The sequence below is a fragment of the Heteronotia binoei genome, chromosome 21 (assembly GCF_032191835.1).
Source record: "Heteronotia binoei isolate CCM8104 ecotype False Entrance Well chromosome 21, APGP_CSIRO_Hbin_v1, whole genome shotgun sequence".
Taxonomy (NCBI): Eukaryota; Metazoa; Chordata; class Lepidosauria; order Squamata; family Gekkonidae; genus Heteronotia; species Heteronotia binoei.
This window is the reverse complement of record NC_083243.1, coordinates 117,686,636-117,711,025: the sequence shown is the minus strand read 5'-3', so window position 1 is coordinate 117,711,025 and position 24,390 is coordinate 117,686,636. Positions and strand designations below refer to the sequence as shown.

The window sequence follows — 24,390 nt, the reverse complement described above, 5'->3', positions numbered from 1 at the left end:
TGCTTTATGATAACACTTGTATCCCAAGCAATCTTCATGAGTTTTGGATCCATAGAAGCATTGCAATTTCTCATGTGAATGTTAATGAAATATGATTTAATTTTCTACAATTTCACACTAAAGTACTAAAACATATCAAGCTGAAGGAAAATATAATTGGCAAAGTCAGTTACACTGAAAAGACACCCATTGGCCTAGTGCAATCCACATATATTTATATAAATTATTTTCCCATGATAATGCATTTTTATGTTACTAAATTTCTCCTTGTGTGCATATGAGCAATTCAGTGTCAAAGCGTAGCTTTTAATTTTACGAACAATAAGTGAAGGAAACTTTTGCTGACTAATGCTTAGAAATGTTTGTATTGATAGTGAAAAAGAGTGTTTAATCGCCACTTACTATTTTGTCATGACATTGCTAAAGCATTAAGAAACAAATGATGTGTGAAACTTAGCATCTCTGTTTGAGGGTCCTTTTGTTTGTCTATGCATCACATGTAATTCTATTACCAGGGATGCACTTATTTTGCAAATAAATGGATAAATGCATTCTGAATCAAGAGACAGCCTCTGTTAATATTATTACCAAATAGTCATTGTGTTTTGTGTAAGAACACCTTCTTCTCAGTCCTCTAAAGCTTTACTTGGGGGAATAAGCTCACTAATTCTAGATACAACTGTTGACAGATAGATATGTTTTGACTCCTAGCTTTGGAGTCTGTGTTCCTAACATGCAAAGTTACAACAAATAAACTGACAGCCCTCATAATTCCACAAATACATTTTAATTGTGCAATTGGACTCATATCCTAAGCTTATAAAAGAATTTCTGTGGCATGTTGTGGTTCTGGTGATTCAGGATCCTGCTTCAAGAATTTTGATAACCATATCCTTTTAGCTGATCAGATGTCTATTCATCATGGACCAAGTTCTTTTCATGTCATGCTTACAGCAACAAACATTGTCTGTCTGTCTCATTTCCAAAAAATATTTAAGGTTACTAATAAAATATTCTAATACAAAATCAGTAATACCTACCTTCTTGTGTTATTTCAACCATTCCTCACTAAATAATTTGTACCCTTGCAATATTTTAATCCTTTCAAGGCAAACCATATTCTTACAATATCTCCTTTTATGCAAGACCAGTTTCAATTTTTGAATTTTACTTCGTAGTTGACTCCTGGAAATATTTTTCATGAAGTACAAATTCAGATGCAATACATATGGATAAGGATTAACATTTATGTGGCTTTAGTACTACAAACATCATTATCAAATATAGCAGTGAGTGAAAATTGATACACCATAACACCCAGGATCTTGGTTACATTGAATAGTTAATAAAAGCTATGAATTATGGAAGCATACTTGTGATGAGCATATTTTGGTGTGTTTAATAGCCTTCTCCAGAAATTCATTGCTTGAGTCTGGAATTGGCACCACAACTCTAACTGTAGGTTTTGTATTTTGTAGAACAATCTGAAGAGTTCATTTGGCAATTGGGTCCAGTTGCCAGTAAGGAACATTTTCTCTGAGGGTTTTGTTTCGCTAGTAATCTACTCCAGTGGATCAGGGCTGGTGCTTACAGCACACATATGTCCTTGCTCTGTTATACAATACTTTGACTAAAAGAGTTGTGCTTGAGATGATTTAAGAGGATTTGGGGGGGGGGGTGGAATTTGCTGCCCACTTACAGCCAACTTATGGCGGCTCTGTGGGGTTTTCAAGGTAACAAACATTCAGAGATGGTTTGCAATCAATTGCCTGCCTCTGGCAACTCTGGACTTCCTAGGTGACTCAAATAGCAACCAGAATCAACCCTTAGCAGCCAAGATTTACAAGATCCCAAAAGGAGGTAACATATCAAAGTTTTCCTTTCTTAGTACCCCTGCCAGTCACTGTGTTTGTGTTTCACATATAGCTGTTACTTCATGTAAAAGATGTTAAGACTAGAGGTGTGCAAAAAAAAAATAATAATTCAGAATTAATTGGATTCAGAAATATACAGGGCCAAAATGTTCAGAATACCGTATATTTTCAAATACCAGTATTCGGAATATACGGCTATTTCCGAATATACAGCCCCATTATACCCTATGGCCATTGAAATCAAAGGCAAAATAGGGTATATTGGAAGCCACCTGGAGGGGAAGGGGTTTGAGGGAGAGCCTCCAAATCTGCAGGAGACCTGAAGGGGACTCTCCCCTATGAACCCCCCAAGTCCCAAAAAAGATTGGGCCAGGGGTTCCCATTTCAGGAGCACCCAAAGAGGGTGCCCCTATCCCACCATTATACCTTATGGGCCATTGAACTCAGTGGCAACATAGGGCATAATCAGAGGCAACTGGAGGGCAGGGGGTTTGAGGGAGAGCCTCCAAAGCTGCATGGAACCCACAGTCAACACCGCCCCCCCCCCAAAAAAAAACAGAACCAGGAAAAGGGACTACAGGACAGGATGCAAAACCAACAGCAACAGATCCAAACAAATTCAACTGAGAAAAGGCCAACAAACTCAACTGTTAAAAAACTGAACTTTTTAACAATAAAAAACCTCAGGCCAAATCAGTCAACACCCCACCCCCCCAGAAAAAAAAAACAGAACCAGGAAAAGGGATAACAGGACAGGATGCAAAACCTACAACAGATCCAAACAAATCCAACTGAGAAAAGGCCAACAAACTCAATTGTTAAAAAACTGAACTTTTTAACAATAAAGATTAGGCCAAACAGCCCCCCCCTCAAGAACCAGAACCAGAAGAGAAAAGGAACAACAGCAGCACAACACAGCAGCAACAAATCAAACACAGTATCCTTTTAAAACAGTAAAAAACTTGACTTTTAACAATACAGGAACTTAACCAACCTCCCCCCCAAAAAAACCTTCACCCTAACCCCAAGAAATCCAAGCCACCCAAATCAGGAAAAGTAAAAGGACACTGCACTTTTAAAAGTCCTCTCACTAAAGTAAGATATAGGCAAATTGGCAACCCCCCACCCCAGGCCCCCCACCCCCAGCAGAACCCCCTAACCCCAAATAAGCTACCCACCCACCCAAATCTAGATAAGTAAAGGGACTCTGAGTCTTAAAAAGTCCTTTTACTTTTATCCTAACTAAAATAAAAACAAGAACCCAAGACTGTCTTACCTTAGATGTCTTCTTTTCTCCAGGCAGGTCAGGCAAGGCTAAGAGAGAGCAGCAGCAGCTGAGGGCAAGGGCCAGCACAGCACAGTCTCTCTCTCACACCAACACAGCAGCAATGGAATGGAGTCCAGCCAGGCAGACTCCTTAAAAAGGTTCTCTGGCCCTACATAGAGCAGTTTAAAAAAAAATACCACCGCTCTGTGATTGGCCAGAGAACAGTGTTTACTTTGATACCCAAGTAAACAAAAGAACAACAATGTTGCTGATGGCTGGGGGATTAGCCCAGCCATCAGCTACATAGCAGCCCTGCAAAGCATGCATTTGCAATGCATTTTGCAAATGCATGCTTTGGATTGGCTGCTAGAGCTCCTCTCTCCCTCCTTCCCTGATCCCAGGGAGGCTATGGGAGAGGTGGGAAAAGGCTTCCAAAGGCGGGAAAGGAGGCAAGCAGCTTCCCTGAGAAACTCCTTTCCCGCCTTTTACATTGAGTTCCATATACTTCCCAATATTGATTCGAAAGTATATGGGGAGCCGTATACGGCTCCCGTATAATGCCTTCCAATTTGATTCGGAAGTATACGGCACCGTATACTTCTGAATCAGGGGGTATTTGGCGGTCTATTCGGTTCGGCCGAACCAAATGCACACCCCTAGTTAAGACCCTAAAGCATTAATGGGTTGGCACAGAAAAAATCCTGAGAGGCAAAGCTTCTGTGGGGAGACAGCTCCTAATAAAAAGAAAACTATTTCACTTTGTTTTTTGTGACCTCTCTGTTTTCTTCAATTATAGTACATTTTTTTTTGTCCTTACCTACAAAGTTGCTTGTTATTCCTTGCTGCATATATTTACTATCTTTTATGGATGTGATGCATATTTCTCCCCTAACATCGATTCAAATGGGTAGGCATGTTGGTCTGAAGCAGCAGAACAAAATTTGAGTCCAGTGGCACCTTAGCATTCCACAATCTAGGATACATCTGCCCATCCACCTCCAATTTTGACATATTTATTTCCTCCCCTAAGTTTCCCCCCAGAATATAAACATCTTCATTATGCTGTATGCTAATTTCTGCTCACCCTCTACCTATATGTATGGACCACTAATTCCCATTTCACTGTATCTGAAAAAGGGGGCTTGCACACAAAATCTTATACCTTGAATAAAACGGTGTTGGTCTTAAAGGTGCCACTGGACTCATACTTTGTTTTACAGGATTAACATATTATTTAACAGCATGTAATATAAATATGGTATTGCAGAATAATGATGATAGAGTCATGCCTCTTGAAAGAACTCCTGATCCTCAGAGAAGACATTGTTCACGCCCCAATGCCATCCGGGTCTACCATTACAGAAAAGCACCCCTTGTCCCTTTTACAGTTGTGGGACCTGAGCTTGCCTAGGTATGGTGCTGGCTCTGGAAAGGTTAGCACACTGAAGTCAAATACTGATATGAGCAATGTTCCCTCTAAACTATGGAGTCTTGTGAGCAAAAATTCTACTTTGTGAGCTACTGGCATTAAAGTTGTGAGCTATAGCATAAATTAGTTTGCTCTGGGGTCATTTTTCCTGAGTTAAGACAAAAATGTGTGAGCCAGAGGTTAAAAAACTGTGAGCTAGCTCACACTGACTCAGCTTAAAGGAAACGCAATGGATATGAGTTCCTCTTCTCTTTATGCTTATTGAATTTGCAGGGTAGATTGCAACAATGTCTTGGTTGATTTCTTGTTTGAGAGAATATGTGCTACTTCAGCGCTGATTCAGACAAACATTTGCATCTGTAGGATCTGGCTCACTCAACAACTAAAAATGGTCCTTAACTCCACTACAACGAACTGAAAGGTTGGAAATACATTGACACAGAGGTGTTTGCCTCTCCGTATAGTGAAATGTAATGGTGACCTATTCCCTAAGTAAACTGCCGTTTAGATTTTTCATGCAGCCATCACAGAAACTTGAAGGCACTCATAAGTAGTATCTTCAAGGGACTTTGGTGTATGTGTTAAGTGCTGTCAAGTTGTTTCCAACATATGGTGACCCTATGAATAATAATAATAATAATAATAATAATAATAATAATAATAATAATAATAATAATAATAATAATAATAATAATAATAATAATAATAATAATAATAATATTTTATTTTTATATCCCGCCCTCCCCGCCAAGGCGGGCTCAGGGCGGCTGACAGGCATGGGAATCCCATGAATCATAAAACAACACGAACAATTTTAAATATCAATTACAGTAAAATTATTTAAAAGTTAAATATATAATAAAATAGGTGCTAAATGCTGTGGTCGTGATGTCCACAAGATGACTAGTTGTCCATTCATCAAATTAGTCAAATGAATGACCTCCAAAATGTCCTATTCTTAACAGCCTTGAATAGGTCTTCTTCAGTAGAGTCATTCCATCCCATGTTGGGTCTTCCACTTTTGCTGCTGCCTTCAACTTTTTCTAGCATCATTGTCTTTTCCAGCGATCCTTGATTTTGGTCATGATGTGACCAAAGTATGATAGCCTCAGTTTGGTCATTGTAGCTTCTAGGGAGAGTTCAGGTTTGATTTGATCTTGAACCCACTTATGCGTCTTTTTAGTGGTTCACAGTATTCATAAAACTCTCCTCCAACATCACATTCCAAATTAATCAAATTTCTTCTTGTCTGCTTTTTTCCCTGTCCAACTTCTACACCCATACATAGTAATGGAGAAGTCCTTTCCCCCAGTTTTTAAACACATTATTAACTGAATAAACAATTTCTGTTAAACATTTACTAGCAAAAGCTCAAAAACAGTGAAAACTATTTAAATTCTGATCACCCATCTCTAGATAACAATACAATAAAAGAACTTTTAAATAGAACTTTATCGTTTCCATCATTAATAATAACTTTAAAATACTTCCAGTATAAATTTGGTGGTTCTAGCAACCATGAAGTAAACCTAAAATTAGTTTTATGAATTCTATCCAGGCAACTGTTTTAATTCTGAGATTAATTCTGAGATTTAATTCTAATTGGTTTGATATAGATAAGAAAGGGATTGAAAAAAAATAGAAGCTATAGCACTCATTTGGTTTCAATGTTTAAGTTATAAATGGTACTGGAGATCAATTTTTTTAAAAAAAGATTTTTCTTCAGACCAGTTATAGGAAAACAGAGTATCAGCAACTGCTTCTTTGTTCACTCTTGCTGACTTGATCTTTTTGGCTTCTTTGCTCCACTTTTGCTATGCATTATTGACTGTCATACTTACTCATTTGCACTGTTCCATAGAGATTAAAGAAAGTGATTTGGCACTGTTTGTGGCCATTAGCATACTACAGTTCATGCTGTCTGTTAATCAGGCTACCTCTGAAGTACAGATCAGTCCCTTCAACAGCTTAAAGGTGTCAAAGCCACTTAGTAAAACACCATGCATCTGGAATTACCATGCTTATTAGTTAGTGACTATTTACTTCTCTTTTCCACGGCTACATCTGTTTGTATCCAGTGGCTCCAAGAAATGTATTTGGGGATGTTAGCTGATGATCAACACAGCTGCTTCATGTCAAATGATGCACGGCAGGTCACCCTGGAAAAGCATGCTTTTTAGACCCACCTGGGGAAATGCTTTTAATTCTAGTCCCCTCACAGTGGTAATAGCAGATCAGAGAATGTTTAGATTCCAGTTTTTAAATATAAAACTCTGGAAAGAAATTATTGGAGAAACATGTAGCTCCCCAGTTCTGAAAAACGGCAATTCCACATGGTGGTGAGAGAAGCTGGTGAAAATGCTTCCCAAGGACTGACCAAACACAAACATATTTGTAATGTTTTTTAAGTTATTTTTTTAATTTTAAAAACTTGCAACTTTAATTCTAGAAGTCTTCCTGGGTTGATTTCTTCAAATGAAGCATTTTAAATTTTTATTTAATGGTCTTTTTTGGTAACTAATTTTTGTATGTTTGAATAAGGAAAAAACATTTAATTTTTAATTTGGAAAATACAAGAAGAATTGGCTTTTCAAAAATATGAGTTCACTTGTGCCATTTAACCTATTACTAATCTACATTCATGATGTACATTGTGTAGATCCTCAAACTGCTATATAAACATCATCAGGGCTTTTTTTTGAGCAGGAACGCAGTTCTGGCTGCCTTGGTGTAAGGAGGTGTGGCCTAATATGCAAATAAGTTCCTGCTTGGTGTTTTCTACAAAAAAGTCCTATGTGAAACAATGGTGCCACCAGGGGGTGTGGCCTAATATGCAAATGAGTTCTTGCTGGACTTTTTCTACAAAAAGAGCCATAATCATCGTTGTATTTTACCTCTTGCATCAGTTCTGTGGAGTATATAGATTTGATATATAGATTTGGATTTACCTATGGTCAGATAATAGTACTGATCCAGAGAAGTTCTGGTACAGTAGAAGGCCATACATCTGCTGCTGTACCTGACAGTATCCCATCTTGTCAGAAGAAAAGAGCAAATTCATATACATACTGGTGTCCTGCAACTCCATATGTGAACTATACCTATTGAAAAGTATGCATTTGAGATTATACAAAAGGGTTGCCCATAATGTTTGATTCTGGCATCTGTTTGACACATATCGCAGCATAAATCACCATTCTCCCCACAACAATACCCTGTCAATTTTGTGAATGCTAGTCTCCATCTGTAGTAAACCATCTCCCTTCTCTACCATATCTATAGTGTTGTCCTAATTCATTTCCTAGGAATGACCCCCATTGAATTGACTTTAATAGAAGTCCAAGTGGGCTTTTTGTTAGGATTGCACCCTGTGTCCTTCAAAGGGGAGCTTTGAGAATACTACACAAAAGCTGCAATGCATTTGATGCATGTTTCACAGCGTGATGAGGCTTTTATGTACTGATCCAAATATGCCTTGCTTCATTCCTGCTGCTGGAATGTGAAGATCTCGTCTGTGTTCATCTGCTGAGGAACAGTGCTGATAGCACAAGATAGGAAGCAGATAGCAGATCTCCACATGTGACATAAGCCCCTCAATCAATGCCATAAAACTCTCAGGACAGTGACTCATACAATTCAATAAAGATCAAGTGTTTGTTGGCATCAGATATTTACAACTGTCCAGTGCATCTGTTTTGCCCATCCAACCTGCAAAGACCACGCTGCATAATATGTGTGCAATCTGCATCTGCTTGGTCTCAGTCTTGATAACAATATACGGGAAATGGCACAGAAGAGAGATCATTTCTCCCCTTATATCCTTGACACCTCTGAAAATTGTGTTTGAACAGAATTATTTATTTATTATTTATTAGATTAGATTTTAAACCACCCTCCCCCACCAAGGCAAGGCTCAGGGTGGTATTCAACATAATACAATCTATAATAAAACTTTTAAAAACTCAATAAAACACAGTAGTTACCTACAAAGATGACACTAAGAATTTCAGTTGTGTCATTGCCTTGTGGGGAGGAGTAGAGAGGGAGTATCAGAAGGATGTAACCATCACTGTCCTCAACCAAATGCCTGAAGGAAGATCTCTTCTTTGCAGGCCCTGCAGAATTGCATCAAACCCCACAGGGCATGGATGTTATTCAGCAGAGTTGTTAGGCTGAGGATAGCTGGACATCCCTCAGGCTGGGGGACCACCAGTAAATTCTCTACATTCTCTACATTGAGCCCTTTGGTGTCATGTGGGACAGAATCATTTTTGTCCCCCACCAAATAAACCAATCCTATTTTAAATAATTTCAGTCTGTGAAGTGTGTAAACATTTATCTATTTATTATGCATTTAAATGTGCACAGCACATACACCACAATATTGAACAAAACCTGTATAAAACTACAGACAGATCTGGTAAATGGTGAAAGCTTGTACCATGTAACATTGAAACCAAAGTTTTACAACAGTATTTGAACATTACAGTATAAACTACCTCAGAGTACAACAAGATATGAGGCTCTCAGTTGAAAACTGAAATAAAGCCAAAAGTGATGCAGGAAGTGAACCATCTACATCCAATGAGTCCAAAAGTCAAGTCAACATCATTTGGATTTTGAAAATCTAGAAATACTTTGAGTTTCCAGAAGGTAGCCAGAAGAGTATGCATGTGAATACTTACACATTTAAAAAAGAGGGAGAACATACAGAAATACCTCAAACTCCACACAAATGTTCTAGCATTCCATTGCCAAGAGCTTACCTAGGACTGGATGGTATGGTCTCATTTTACTTGTGTTTTCATGAACAGCAGCAAGATGAGGGTGCTGATTTTTTTAAAAAAATAAATAAATAAACCTGGTCCTGTTACACATTTTGATCTCACTGGTGCCAGTGCTTTCTTCTTCAAGGTTATCCATAAGTACAGTATACATGCAAGTAATTCATTAAGTACAATATTGATATTGTATGTGTAGCTCTTGTAAAAAAAAATTCTTATACAGGAATGTAATAAAAAAGAAAAAAGAAAGCCAAACTCAGATTTTTCTCCAGACTTGGAAATTGCTGATGTCTCAGTTTAACTATTCTATAACATTGCAATCCTTGAACAATTAGTCTGAAACATCTCTCTTACTTTCAGTGAACTTTCTGGCCACTACTCTAGAATAAATGGTATAAAGAATAATATTCCTGTCCTCATTTCCACCTTGCATTTTCTTATATGCTTAAGAGCTGGGTTAAGGATGAGGTGATCTGAGAAAACGAGGAGAACACATTCTCTGCCAAGATCACTCATATTGCACCTCTCTGCTATCCCAAGACAAGTCATCAGGTAAACATTTTAAGAAGATAGTTGCTTCTAATGGGAAGAAATGCTGCAGTTCCACTGAGAAGCACAGCAGCCTGTGAAAGCTCCATCTGTGATGACATATTTTGCTTGCAACAAGACTGGATAGATGGATCCAAGGACTCCATTGCACAGTCATATTTGGAGGCTTTGAAGTAATTGCCTCTAAGCCATAGAGTCTTCTCTGGCAAAAGTGAATGCTTCAAATCTGCAGTACAGAAGTCCTGTTCTCATGGTACAAAGAACACATGAACATCCTGCATGAACATGGATACATCTCTTTGTAAGAAAAAGCCAACGTGCGTTAACTGTACAAATGAAGCTGGGGCCACTAACTGAATAAGTATGGAATTCAAATCAGACACTGCACTGCCCATGCATTGTACATGACATGTGATTCACTGAATGATCTATAAAGAAGCAAGTGTATATTGTACACAGATTGTACATGCACACACTTTGACTTGTCTACAAGGAGTGTTTTTATTTTACTTTTATACAAACCAGTCTATTTCATATTTCTCCACAAAAAGGGCTCACACTCACACTGCTGCTGTCAGATGGAGAGGACCCTGCCCCTTCCTCGGATGTGAGGAATAGTAAAGAAACCCAGAGGATGCTGCAGCAAGGGGTCTTGTTCCTATGAATAGTACTGTAACATACAACATGATGGTTAATCCAGTCTCGGCCTGCAGTGCCATTTTCTGTTATGTCACCATAATCACCAAGGCTCACCCCAAGTTCTTAACATGCTTGTTTTAGGAATGGACCACTAAAGGCATATGCATACAAGAACTTCCCATGTTCCTAGACCAATGCTTAAGCATCCAGCTTGGAAGATGGGAAGCTAATCCTGAGAAAGAAATCTGTGCTGTGCTGTGCTAGGGCATCACATTTCTTACAGCAGCCAGTTTGTACAGAGCCACATGTCCATTCTTTGTATCAGTCACAGAGATATTTAAATTGGTGTGTTTACTCTGAAGAAATCTTACTGGAGTCAGTGGAAGTCTGAAGCAGGGTTGGGTTTTTTTGCAAGAACACAGTCTGGCTGGCTTGGCATCAGGGGGTGTGGCTTAATATGCAAATGAGTTCTTGCTGGCTTTTTCTACAAAAAAAAGCCCTGAAGTATAGGTTTGGAGGACTATGGTCTGAATTAGTTTGAGAATATCAGCTTGCCATTCCAGTAGCAAATCACTGTGCCGGTAGATTTGCCTGCACCCACAGCATGATTGCTTCTAATGCTACCCTGATGCAGCCTGCCTTTTCATGAGGCTCTATGTGCTGGCACCCAGGTCCTAAACTGAAGCTATGAAAGACTGAAGCTGTTTCCTAAAATATTAGGAGACTTCCTGATGGTCACATTTACAAAATCTGCCAAAGGAGTTCTGCCTTTTGTTCTCAGAATCACATTTTTTTTTCAAACTCTTAGGGTAGCAAAAGTTTCTGACTTCCTTGTCCCCCCTCTCCACCACCCCCTTCCCACCATCATTCTTAAACCTGCCTGTCCATTCTTTGCTTTAAAGACATGGTTTACATTCACAAAATATATAAAGAAAAATATAGGGTTACTGGGTGACCATATAGCTCTGCAGCCTGACAGCTGTCTGCAAATATTTTCACCATGATTATCCTTCTAAAAGTAAATCACCGGGTAAAGATAGCACAAACGTGACAAGGCTCAAATTGGAGGCAACCATGCTATCTGGAATACTTTTGGCTGCATATGGAAAAAAGTTGGGATTTGGGATGTCCCCTCCCACACTGGAATTATAATACTGAATGAACAGAAAAGTATATGCAACTTCCATGTAGATTTTGTTAAGAAACTGGCTTTAAGAAAGCATGAGGTAGACATGAATCAGTTAGATGACAGGGAATGAGATGCTGAGACAGTAACCATAAACCATTTACATCACAGCAATTCTTCAAAGTCAATAGAACTTCTTGGGGAACAAGCCTACATCTAACACAACAAGCTGAGCTGCATTTATACTTTTGTGGCTTCTCCAGAAGCAACCTTGGGAAGTTTGACAAGGGGCAAGGGATTGGTAGCAACACATTTTCACAAAACCACAAAACCTTTTTGAGTTCCAATGCACACAGTCATTTTGGCATGCCAGAAAGTAACTGAATTGTGTTTCATGTTACTAGTTGCTGTGATGGCAAGTGGTCATTTGAACAAGTCATGAATGGAGTAGAACAGCAGGAGGCTTATTTTCAGCTAGGGGCTCTCTAATGTCAGTTATAACTATCTACCCTCCTGGTAAATCATTTCAATGATTGTTGTACCTCAAGCACCACTACCAAGGAGACACTGTGTTACAATGCTGTATTTTGGCCCACCTTTGGGACTCAGACATGTTCTTAGTGGACATATGAAGCTGCAGGGCTTTTTTTGAGCAGGAATACACAGGAACACAGTTCTGGCTGGCTTGGCAGCAGGGTGTGTGGCCTAATATGCAAATGAGTTTCTGCTGAGCTTTTTCTACCAAAAAAGCACTGTGGAGCTGCCGTGTCAGACATAATACATCTAGACTAGTACTGTCTTTCCCAGTCTATTAACTAGAAATGCTATGATTGACTCTGAGACTTTATGCATGCAAAATATGCATTCTAGTATGGAGCTATGGCTTTTCCCCTACTGGATTATGGATTGCAACCATGAAAGCAGCATGTTCCTTCTTCCGAATATTGCATTAAAAATAATAAATCATTAGAGAAACTTTAATAATCTGGCTGTGTTGAAAGAGCTTGATCCTTTTTAAGAAAGAAAGAAAGAAAGAAAGAAAGAAAGAAAGAAAGAAAGAAAGAAAGAAAGAAAGAAAGAAAGAACTTCTTGATGATATGTTATATATTGCCTGAATAATGCATTTTGGGGGAAGGATGTTTAATTCATGATATTTTCTTAACATAATCCAAATTGTTAATTGTAGCCTATTTCACAGTGTGAGAGTTTGTAGAAAAGGGAAGAAACTTATACTGTTCAGAGCAACCCTACTTGAGCTCAAGATTATGCTTCTGGCAGAATTTAATATAATAATACTCCTGGAAATTTGTTCAGCAGGTTTAAGGTGCCTGTTAAGGGCACAATTCACCAAACACTGCTGTTCCATTACTTGGAATTGGGGGGGGGGGGGCTAGGGGCTCTGAAGAGATTGACTGCAGGGAAGTTCAGAGTTCAGCAGTAGCAGATCTAAAAACAGCTTTGCAGGGTGGTACTTCAACACTGCATTTTATGTACCCAAAGTAAACTGATACCATTTCAATGAAATAGCAACGCTGCACAAAGGAGGTCATACATTGTATGTTTCTACGAGCTGGCATCAGAACTGAGGAAGGTTTGCCCAGTTCATTCTCAAAGACTAAAACCTTATCTGGCTGTTATCATTGGTTTCTTTTCTTTAAAAAAAAGAAGAGAGAACAATTTAATGTCCACTAACGAACACTGTACAACACACAAAACAGTGCAAAACATTGTACATACAGGAATCAAATTTCACTTTTAAAAAACACATAATAGCAGCACACCTGTAATAACTTTTAAAAAAATGTTAAATAACTCACAATGCAAAAGTCCTCTACTATTGCATTGTACAATGAATAGCTTAGGTTGGAGGTTTTTGTTTTATGTTGGGGTTTTCTTAGGAATTTAAAAAAATCAGAACTATAAATAACTTTCTGGCAATATATACAAACTTAAATAACTTAAATATCTTACATCTACTCTTGCATAAAAATCTCAAAGGAAAGTGCACCATATGTCCCCTCCAGGTCTGGGTCTTGCCTTCAGCTGGGTCTTGCCTTCTCCCCCTTCCCTGAGGTAGGTCTTGAAGGGACAGCTCTCAAATCCTAGGAAGAAAATGTGTCACTGTCATGGTGGGAGAGACCTTATTGCCTTTCTTTGTTCTTCCATTTTTGCTCAAGGCTATGTACATCCCTGGGTAGACCTGGGACTCATAAGCATTGTAGTTGTTTGGCAGCAGGATCTCTTTGAATTTACACTCATCGTTGAAATGGCTCTGAAATGAAAAGGGGGAGGGGGTTATAAGTTAAGGGTGGGAAATGCTGTTACAAACAGGTGTAGAATGAAAGTGAGTCTTTAGCCATTGCTTGCTTTCTGGTTTGTTTTTCATGCTTATCATAAATCTGAGGCTGCACAAACTTACTTAGACAAACACTTTTGTCAAAAGCCTTGATGTGGAAGCACCTGAAAAGTGCTTCCTCAAAGAGATTTTGACATGTCTTGCTGATACTTATTGAAGCTAAGCACACTGAGAGCCAAGGGAGGGATGGTGGCTCAGTGGTAGAGCATCTGCTTGGTAAGCAGAAGGTCCCAGGTTCAATCCCCAGCATCTCCAACTAAAAAGGGTCCAGGCAAGTAAGCATGAAAAACCTCAGCTTGAGACCCTGGAGAGCCGTTGCTAGTCTGAGTAGACAATACTGATTTTGATGGACCAAGGGTCTGATTCAGTATATGGCAGCTTCATATGTTCACCACATACGCCCTGTTATCCATGCAGAAGTTGCTGGGACACTCAGGCTGCCACTTTCCACACACAGCAATGTGCAATACTTTTGGTCTGCATCCAAGGTTTTGAGGCCTATTTTACAACAGTGTCTCTGTGGGTTCCCTTGTCTTGGGAAGGATGGTAGGGCCAAAGGAAATATGCCCCAGCTGCCCCATTCTTTTGCTATTCTAAAGCCCTCTGTTTATGATCTCTCATCTTATGCTGTTTATGTGGGAAACCCAGAAAGAGCATGAAAGACGCTCACACTGTCTCAGACTTTCTAAGGCTCTGCTTTCTCAGATCCCCTCTCAAAATGTCAATAGTAGTTCTGGACATTCACTAAACCCTTTTTCATCATGTTGGCTTCCACAAATATTCTGACTTGCCAACCACTAGCACTGGTAGCAATGCTGTGCCATGCTGGGAGAAGGAGTGGAGTGCAATATTGTATCTTATTTTCCCTGAAATTATTCTTCTGCACCTAGCTACATGGGTGACTTACTAGGATGGTTGGCCATCCTGAACAATCTGCATTCCCATCTGTATCTTCCGCATGGATTTACAAGAGAATGTTCCTGAGCATGGCTTATTTGACTCAATCAGTACCAATCAGCTTGAAGCTCAGGATTTTGATTTCTCTAGATTGGTAGTACACTATTTGTTCTAGCACCTTCACTCTTACACAGGCCCAGTATATGTCTATCTATAGGAAATTAATGAGACTGCTGTTGATCTCTGCTAGAGGAGACAGGAGCTCCAGCTTAGGACAACAGAGCTCACAGCCTAATGCATTCAACTATACTAAGCTAGAATTAAGGTTTACAAAGAGGTGAGGTATTGTTGTGAGGTAGTGGAAGAGTCTTGTTGGTATTCCTGCTTTTTTAAAAAAAATGCTAAATGAGTGGTGCCTGATATATAATATAATGACATAGGAAAATATTCAAAAGTACTTTAAAATAACTTTTCAAAGTTTCAGAACGGCATAGGAAAAGAGCTGCGTTGCTCATCATCACTCACGCTTGAGACAAAAAGCATTAGGTGGCCATATTGTCTGTACATTGATTACAATTATTTATCTTTGGGTAGACAACAAATAGAGAGCTGTATTGGTTCATTTAAAAATTCCAAGAACAACAGTTGTGTAATACATGCGTGATTCATGGGATAGAGAAGGTAGAATAAAAGGACTTTTCTCCCTTTCTCACAATATAAGAACTTGTAGGCACACTATGAGCAGTAGGTTTTGAACAGTAAAAGGAAGTGCTTCTTCACCCAAAGAGTAATTAACACGTGGAATTCACTGTCACAGGAAGTGGTGGCTGCTAGAAGCATAGAAAGTTCTACGAGGGGATTAGATAAACATATGGAGCAGAAGTTTATCAGTGGCTATTAGTCATAAAGTATAGATAGATAGAACACTGTGTTTAGGGGGGCAGTGAAGCTTTGTATTCTTGATGCTTGGAGATCAGCAGTGGGAGGGCTTCTGGAATTCTGGCCCCAATGGTAGAGCTCCTGATGGAACCTGAATTTCTGGCCACTGTGTGACACAGAGTGTTGGACTGGATGGGCCATTGGCTTGATTCAACATGGCTTCTTTTCTGTTCTTATGTCCTTAATAGCTTTTATAAGGACCAACACAAACACAAAAAAGGGAGCAATCTTTCACATTCTTCAGAACACTTCATCAGGTTATATTCAGTACAAAACGAAATAAAAATGGTGGGGAGGAGAGAATGATAAGAACATAAGAGAAGCCATGTTAGATCAGGCCAATGGCCCACCCACTCCAACACGCTGTGTCACACAGTGGCAAATTTTTTTTAGATATATATATACACATACACACTGTGGCTAATAGCCACTGATGGACCTCTGCTCCATATTTTTATCTAAACCTCTTGAAGGTGGCTATGCTTGTGGCCGCCACCACCTCCTGTGGCAGTGAATTCCACATGTTAATCACCCTTTGGGTGAAGAAGTACTTCCTTTTATCCGTTTTAACCTGTCTGCTCAGCAATTTCATCGAATGCCCACGAGTTCTTGAATTGTGAGAAAGGGAGAAAAGTACTTCTTTCTCTACTTTCTCCATCTCATGCATTATCTTGTAAACCTCTATCATGTCACCCCGCAGTCGACGTTTCTCCAAGCTAAAGAGTCCCAAGCGTTTCAACCTTTCTTCATAGGGAAAGTGTTCCAGCCCTTTAATCATTCTAGTTGCCCTTTTCTGGACTTTCTCCAATGCTATAATATCCTTTTTGAGGTGCGGCGACCAGAACTGCACACAGTACTCCAAATGAGACCGCACCATCGATTTATACAGGGGCATTATGATACTGGCTGATTTGTTTTCAATTCCCTTCCTAATAATTCCCAGCATGGCGTTGGCCTTTTTTATTGCAAATGCACACTGTCTTGACATTTTCAGTGAGTTATCTACCACGACCATGATGTTTTATGGCATGATGGAGAAGTCCTAAGATTCTACAAGGTGTGTCTCCATCATACCCTGAAACACTTTTTCATCTTTCCCTTCTTTATTTTGTTTTGTACTTGAACATCCAGCTTGGTGAAGAATTTGAGAAGATGCTGCTAAAATGGGTAGCTAGAAATTTCCAGCAGAATCTTTTGACCCTGGTGCACTGTTGGCATTAAGTTCTTCCACCTGGGGTTTTTTGATCCTTGGCCATATGGCAGGAGCTCCTTCAAGATCTGGCTTCCTCCAAGAATTCTGAGTCTCTTTAACAGGCTGAATAGAAATTCTAGTATATGGAGTCACCAACTAGCTGACCTTTACTGTCTTTCGGCACAAATTGTTTTGGGAACAGGCACACCCCATAGCCTGCTTCTTCCACACTCAGTTTACTATGTTGGCTTGTGTGCAAGACTATGAAGAAAGGATGAAGAATCAGTCTAACATGCTTTGAACCCTTCTTTGATCCCAACAGTGAAGGACCATGTTCTGCCCATCTGTGCATTTAGTTTGTATTTTTAATTTTATCCAAAGTTTGCATATGCTGGTACTCAATCCTGTTTAAACATATGGATCTTCAATTTATCATCCACAAGCCATTTTCTTAAACTGAAATTGATAAAGTTTGTAATTGGCATGTTCCTGAGAATGCAGCTTGTGGTCAAACATTTGAAAAAACCCTGCAGACAAAAGGAGATAAGGATAATTGGTGGCAAATGACTATAGAGAGAGGAAATAAAAAGGCTGAACCGGTTATAGAAAAAAAATTATAAGGAGACATCCAAGGCTACAAAGCCTAGCAGTTACAATGAAAGCGTTTGGATTTTTCCACTCCTGGATTTTTTCCCTGCTTCCTTTTAGGCAAATCATGTGAAAGTGATCTGCTTCCAAAATCATTAGGCTGAACATTCTGCCCACACAAACTTATACAAACAAGGAGTCCACAATAGAAGGACAGCTGGAAATGACCATAAACAAGACATGCATTATTTTTAGCAACCAAGTGGGTTTTATGAAATGAAATGCCTTTGCCTATTTCAGTGTATTGGAAATTAAATTTATTTACCTCCCCAAAATCATTCCTTCCACAGGAGATCAGATTTACATATACATGTCTGAACTGACTGAACATGACCAATAAATGGTTATCTCTGGTGGCCACATCAGTGAATAAAGCAGCAATCACATATTGTGACTGAACATCAGGTTCAAGTAAGTATTCTCCAAGCTTTACAGTGCAATCCTAAATGGAGTTTCACCTGTCTAAGCCTACTGACTTCAGCAGGCATAGAAGGATGTAACTCTGCTTAGAACTGAACAGCTGAACCATGCTTTTTTTTCTGAAGTAAATTTGGAATCACATTTCTTAACAACTCAAGTGATTCCTCTGTAAAGTGTGTGAAAACTACTTGCTCTAAAGGAAGTCTATCCACCGGACATGCCTCCTCTGATGGAAGATAATTCTGCCGTATCTCTGCTTCTGGGAGCTGATTCAGTCATACATTACCCATTGTGTCTGCCTGGAAACAGACAGAAGGAAATAACCTGGCAGAGTGAACAGCCATCTATGCTTATGGGAATGCCAGGCCTCCCAAAGGCATAATTATTTAAACTAATTTCTCAAAGCATACTAGTATGTCCCAACACACCATTTGGAAATGTTTGTTCTTCTACCGTGCAGAAACGTGTACAGGTGTTTATATGTCTGAAGCTCTGTAACGGTCTTCTTGTCTTGCCAAACTACAAGAAGTTTGCGGACACACTGGATACTAAGAGCACCTACTTGACTTCCCCTCTGAGTTTCATGGTTTCCCATGGGCATTTACAGTGCTGTGCTGCAGCATAACTATTCATTAATAACCAGAGAGTTGCCATCTGGCTATGGAAGCCTAATATTGAGAATGGCCCAATGTTACAGTACATATGCTATATGTTGTCTGTTATATTTTGAGAGTAGTTGAAACATGAGATTGATAGCAGCTCTACCATTTTATATAAAACAAATCCAAATCAGTAAAAAATAAAAAATGGGATTATAGACTGTATCACTAAACAGTACATAATTGCTACTTACAGATCCATAGAGTTTGCCTTTACTGTTCATGGCTACAAACAGGCCACTTTTGACACCAAAGATGCTCACCACTCCTCTTTCCACTGGAGAGATTTCAAGCAAACCTGTAAAACAAGAATAATGCAGAGGGATCCTGCTAAGAAAGATGTGTGTGTCCTCTTTATCATCGTGAATCCTCTTCAGCCATGAGACAAAAGGTTTTTAGTTGTTGTTCTAGTGAGTGCAGTTGGGCCATACCAATATAATGGCTATTCTGATACACAACCCTAGGATAGAATTTTGAATCAATTTTCTAACGTAGTTAACAGGATTGCTCAGAAGTAAGAAACCAGTCCTCCTATAAGATAAGCAGTGATGTCTTTTCTAGTCCTAAGTACACTGCATATTTTATGTCAGAGCAAGAAGGTTAAGAGCAATTTAATTTATATTTCTGAGTAAAAGTAAATGTAGTCCCCTGTGCAAGTGCTGAGTCATTACTGACCCACGGGGTGATGTCACAATGATGTTTTCTTGGCAGGATTTGTCTGTTTCTACACTAACTATAAAATCCTCTACACTGCATATTTCAGTCACTTCTCTCTTGCATTGCAAAATCGTAAATCTTCTACATTCATTTAGTTGAATGTGCACCAAAACAGTTTTCACGCTGGAGTTACCTCGCAGTTTTCAAGAGTAGTTTTGACCAGGAGTTTTCTGAGCATCCAGATCTAATGTCATAATTGTAGAACTCTCCTTCCGAGTTTTCAAACTCTTCCCCCAAACTCCATCCCACTTTTCATTGTTCACTTTTTTTCAGCCCTTTCTCCATTCAGCTTTGATCAATTCAGCCCAGTTTCAACCTTACCCAAAGCAAAGCCCATTTTGGATGGCTGGGATGTGTGTGCAACAGCAGTGCCTTGACTGGGGTTTCAAACCCCCCACCTATGGCTGGGCAATCTCGAGAAACAGCTGAATTGAACCTCCAGTCACAGACACAATGTATATGATTCAGGCCTCCCTCTCATGTTCTAGCACCTCTGAGAGTGGTGAACAGGCATAGTTTTCTGCATGCTTTAGCACCCAGAGATGCAAAACCAAGAAAGACTTCCCCCAGTGCGCTTCTGGGAGTCTAGGGGTGTGGGTTTGCAGGGCTTTCTTCCTGGTTTTGCAAATATAGAAGTAAAACTCTGCAAAAGGTGAGGAGCAAATTTTTGAATGTAGAAGCATTTTGAATGATGCAATCTGTGGTGGTGGATTTGGTGCTCAGTAGATCTGGATCAATGCTGAATGGACAAAGGGCCTTTGCTATGGGATGGGTTGCCATTGCTTTCCCCAGTCTTCTACACTTTACCTTCAGCAAACTGGGTACTCATTTTACCAATCTTGGAAGGATGGAAGGCTGAGTCAACCTTGAGCTGGCTACCTGAACCCAGTTTCTACTGGGATCTAACTCAGGTCATGAGCAGAGTTTAGGACTGCAGTACTGCAGCTTACCACTCTGTGCCACAGGGTTTCTAACATTTCTGAGTAGTTCAGAACAAATTATTAAGAATCGAAGACTTGATTTATTTCTTTATTTAGTACATTGTTACCGCCTTCCATACAAGGAGCTTAGCACAGTGCATATGGGTTTCTCCTCTCCTCCATTTTATCCTCACAACAACCCTGTGAGGAAGGTTAGCATGGAAGTTAGTGACTGGCCCAAGGTAATTCTAGCAAAGCGGGAAGTATTTTTTTGGGACTTATTGGTGAATAAGTTTAAGGCTGGTCAGCCTGTTACTGTTCTCCATATGGAAGTGAATTTCAATTGCTCTCCAAAGTAGCTGTTATCACCATGTCAGTTTGCATGGAACACAAGCTCATTACTTGATTGGGTGTCTCTGCGTCTGTGCATGTGTATGGTGGGGAGCTACATGCACTTCCTAGATACTGCCACTGTACCATGATAAGGGATGCAGCACTCTATTTGTATTGGAGGGTACTGCTTGGTGGTAGTGGAAGATGAGGCAGTGGCCAGCTACTGATGATGCATTACCCTTTCTCAGTTTATAGAGAGGCTAGCAACACCCTGCATAGGCCAATAATCTTAATCAATCCATGCTAGGCACTGCTGGCAGTGGCCACCCTCTGGAGCAATCTCCCTTCTGCCTCCATCACAGCCATCAAGCTGGGCACTTCCGGAGTCAGTTTCCATGGAGTAGCTCTCTAGTGCATTTAGCCTCATCCCCTACCCCACAGCTTGAACCATTACTGATTTTCTTGCAAGTCCAAATTCAGAGGGGGGGGGGAGCATGCTATCCGTGCTAGCATATAGCCCACATGACCAAAATGCTGCTCACAAATTTGCTTTCCACAAGCTGCCCAGGGAGGGATTAGAAATGGCTCTAGGTGGTAACTGTAATGCACAGCCTGATCCTTATTAGGTTTGCTGCCTAATCCTATCAATTTACTCCTCAGCTCATGCCTTTATGTTAAAATCCCGTAATCTTTTGTCCCAATGAAGATGTTATGTTATGCACTTCATGCTTTAAAACTCAAAGAGACTATACAAGGCAGCTGACTGAAATAGGCAGATAAAATAAAAAAGGTGGGTATTGATTTTTTTTAAAAAAAGCGTAGCAATGATCTCCCACATTGTCCAGGTTAAAATAAGTAACAATATGTTTCAGGGCACATGAAATATTTGTCATGGTGCTGTCTGTAACTCCTCCTCCACCTCAGTTCTATTGTTTCAGTTGGATAAGAGTTAGAATTAGAGCCCCAGGGCCATGGGGTTAAGTCACTAACAGATGCTTTTCTGGTAGACTGTCCTAACTTCTTGGCAGAGTTACTCTTGGGTCTGGAATGCCAATTTAACTATTTGTAGACCTGTTGCAAGAACAGGGAGGGACCAACAAATAGCCTTTTGCTGCAATTCCAGGGATATCCAGATGTTACACCTGATTATTTTGGATCAACCACATGACTTGATTTTGGCTCATAAATTAACTTCTCAGAAGTTCTGTATTCCATAGCGTTCTGAATAGGGACACTATTTTTTGTCTTTCTGTGTCTTCAAATGCTGAACACGGGTGGACATGAGTAAGACAGCTGGAAGAGACTGCTGAACACTGCATTTAATGCAGCCAAATTGCCAAACACATGGTTTTGTAATATGATTTTAAAAAATAGATTGCAGTTCTCTTATATCCTACTGTGTAATAACAGTAGCCAGTTCCAGTCATGGGCAAAGTACAGCTCTCCTTGTATTTTACACAGATAGTGGAGAATGGAAAAAAACAACAACTAACAACAACCAACAATTATGGGGCAAGGGATGCCACTTTACATTAGACATTTTTCATATTTCCCCCCTGTAACCCTGATCATTACTAAAATGTTTTTAAAATGAAATTGGTTCCCTCATGACTCTTCTGCCTTATGGGAAGGGGGACAAAAATCAACTACAAATATATAATTTTTTAAACTGTCCCAATGATGGACAGGGGTAAACCCCCTTCTGTATAGAAAAAGATTAAGAAGCTGACATGTACATCATAGTGTGGGGTGATCTGACATGTATGTACTAGTAACTGCATACATTTAAGATCATCATACCTGACTGTTTATAGGCAAATCTCCTGTTTTTTCTACATATAAATGTTTCCTAGGTCAGAAGCCTTAGAGTATAAAATCTGAGTCCAAGGGACTTGAGCAGCGCTTCTTTAAAGTCTGTTGCATGAGGATCACAGTCCTCAACCATCTACCCTTAGAAAAGCCACACCAGTACTGTTGATCTGGGGGACCAGTTCAAACTTAACAATCCAGGTTAGCTTTTAAAACTTCCTTTTACCATCATTACATTGATTTTGGGCAGCTTCGCTAAACACATTAATTTGAAAGTGTGTGATGAGATTTAATTGTATAAAAGATGTTCAGGGCTGGAAGGCACATTATTCTCATTCCACACGGGGGGGGGGGGGGGAGATGTACCAGGAGTGCACTGATAGACGCATAATAAGAGGCAGCGTTAGAAAGAAAGAAAGAAAAGAAATATTAATGGACTCAATGGGTTTTCCATCTACCCTTCTCCCACTTAGGGAAGGCGTCCAAGATGTCAGGCATCCTGAGGGAAGGCTTGCCCTTTAAGGTGGTTCAGCTGACGCTCCTGAAACTGACAAGGTGGGAGAGTGAGAGCAGGAAAGGGTGGCCAGGCGAGGAGGCGAGCAGCAACTTACTGTATCGGTTTTCGTTGTGAATCCCGTGGATTCTGCCGTCTGGCAAGACTTGGATGTGAAACCCGATGCCCACGTTGCAGTAGAGTCGTCGCAGCCTCTTGATGCCCAGCAGATAGTCCCCGTCCCGGCTGGCCTCTTTCCTCTCCCCCGGGAGTCTGGCCATGGAGCGCGAGAAGAGAGTCTCCCAGCGCCACTCCAGGGTGTCGTTGTGCTGCTGGGCAGAGGCAGGCACGCAGCGCCCCGCCAGCCAAGGCGAAAGCAGTCCCAGGAGCAAGACTGGCAAGAAGGCCGACGAGGGGCCCGTCATCCTGAGCAACATGGGCAGCACACGTGGTTCCCAGGGAGGCAATCGCTCTAAAAATACACCCTCCGCAGACTTCGGACTTAGATCACCAGAGGAAAGGGGGAGAGAGAGAGAAAGAGGGAGCCCCCGCAGCTCAGTCCCCCAAGGAACTGGAGACTCTCTGGGCAGGTTGCATGGAAGAGAAATCCTGGCTGGGGCGGGGGAGAACAGGGGCTGGAGGGGAGGCGGGGGGGGGGATCGACTGGGCAGGAGCTTCTTGTGAACTTGATCTCTGTTACAGAGGGCTTCTCTCAAGTGGGGCTCTTCTTCTCAAGCTGCTCAGCCATAGCTCTTCACCCCCTAAACCACGATATTTATATATCCCTGTGCCTTGGTACCTATTACATCACCACCTACTGCTGGAGGCAGCAGCGTTCAAGCCGTTGAGTTCAACTCGAAGTGATCATCACCACCCAGAGATGATCCACCAGTTCCAACTGGGTCGTGGCGCGGGGAGGGGTGGAGGAGGACACAGGAAGGCAGAAGGGCGATTAAAAAAAGACTCAACTTTTTTGAAACGGAGACCCTTTTAAGCAGACAGTTCAAGGCTGTCAGGGGAGGCGTTCCGCACACGCAACTTTGCCCTGCTTTTTATTCCCTACTGCGTCCCAGGCGTTTGCAAGCGCTACGAAGGCAAAGCGCAAAAATAAGAGAAAGCTCAAGGCGCCTCCCCCACCACACCCCTTCCTCCGGCTCCCAACAATGTCTCACTTTGTGGAAATCTGTGGAATTTAAGCTTTTGCTGTTTCCAAGTAACATGTTTTAGAGTTTGCAAAGGGGGGAGGAGTCCCTTCATGAAAGGCCAAAATAGTTGTTGCATGGGAGGTTTAAGAATTTTTATTTTTTAAAAAAACAAGGACACAAAAAACACATCGAGC

At 40.5% G+C, this 24,390-nt stretch overlaps 1 protein-coding gene across 1 annotated transcript; it reads right to left on the bottom strand.

Annotated features, from left to right (window-relative positions):
* Window positions 1–13,327: 13,327 nt before the first annotated feature.
* FGF4 (fibroblast growth factor 4) lies at window positions 13,328–23,489 on the bottom strand. The gene is made up of 3 exons (XM_060262093.1): window positions 23,170–23,489; window positions 18,974–19,077; window positions 13,328–13,940 (listed from the first exon to the last, which is right to left on the bottom strand). The coding sequence occupies exons 1-3, from the start codon at window positions 23,486–23,488 to the stop codon at window positions 13,764–13,766; spliced, it is 600 nt and encodes a 199-aa protein (XP_060118076.1). The 5' UTR covers window position 23,489; the 3' UTR covers window positions 13,328–13,763.
* Between the last annotated feature and the right edge of the window lie 901 nt (window positions 23,490–24,390).

What these genes read in the sequence shown, in the direction of transcription:
- FGF4 (XM_060262093.1), bottom strand. Translation starts at nt 23,488, where the DNA reads ATGTTGCTCAGGATGACGGGCCCCTCGTCGGCCTTCTTGCCAGTCTTG. An exon ending in TCACAACGAAAACCGATACA is followed by an intron (nt 19,078 to 23,169) that starts GTAAGTTGCTGC and finishes CTTGTTTTACAG; the next exon opens with GTTTGCTTGAAATCTCTCCA. An exon ending in AAGGCAAACTCTATGGATCT is followed by an intron (nt 13,941 to 18,973) that starts GTAAGTAGCAAT and finishes TTTTCATTTCAG; the next exon opens with AGCCATTTCAACGATGAGTG.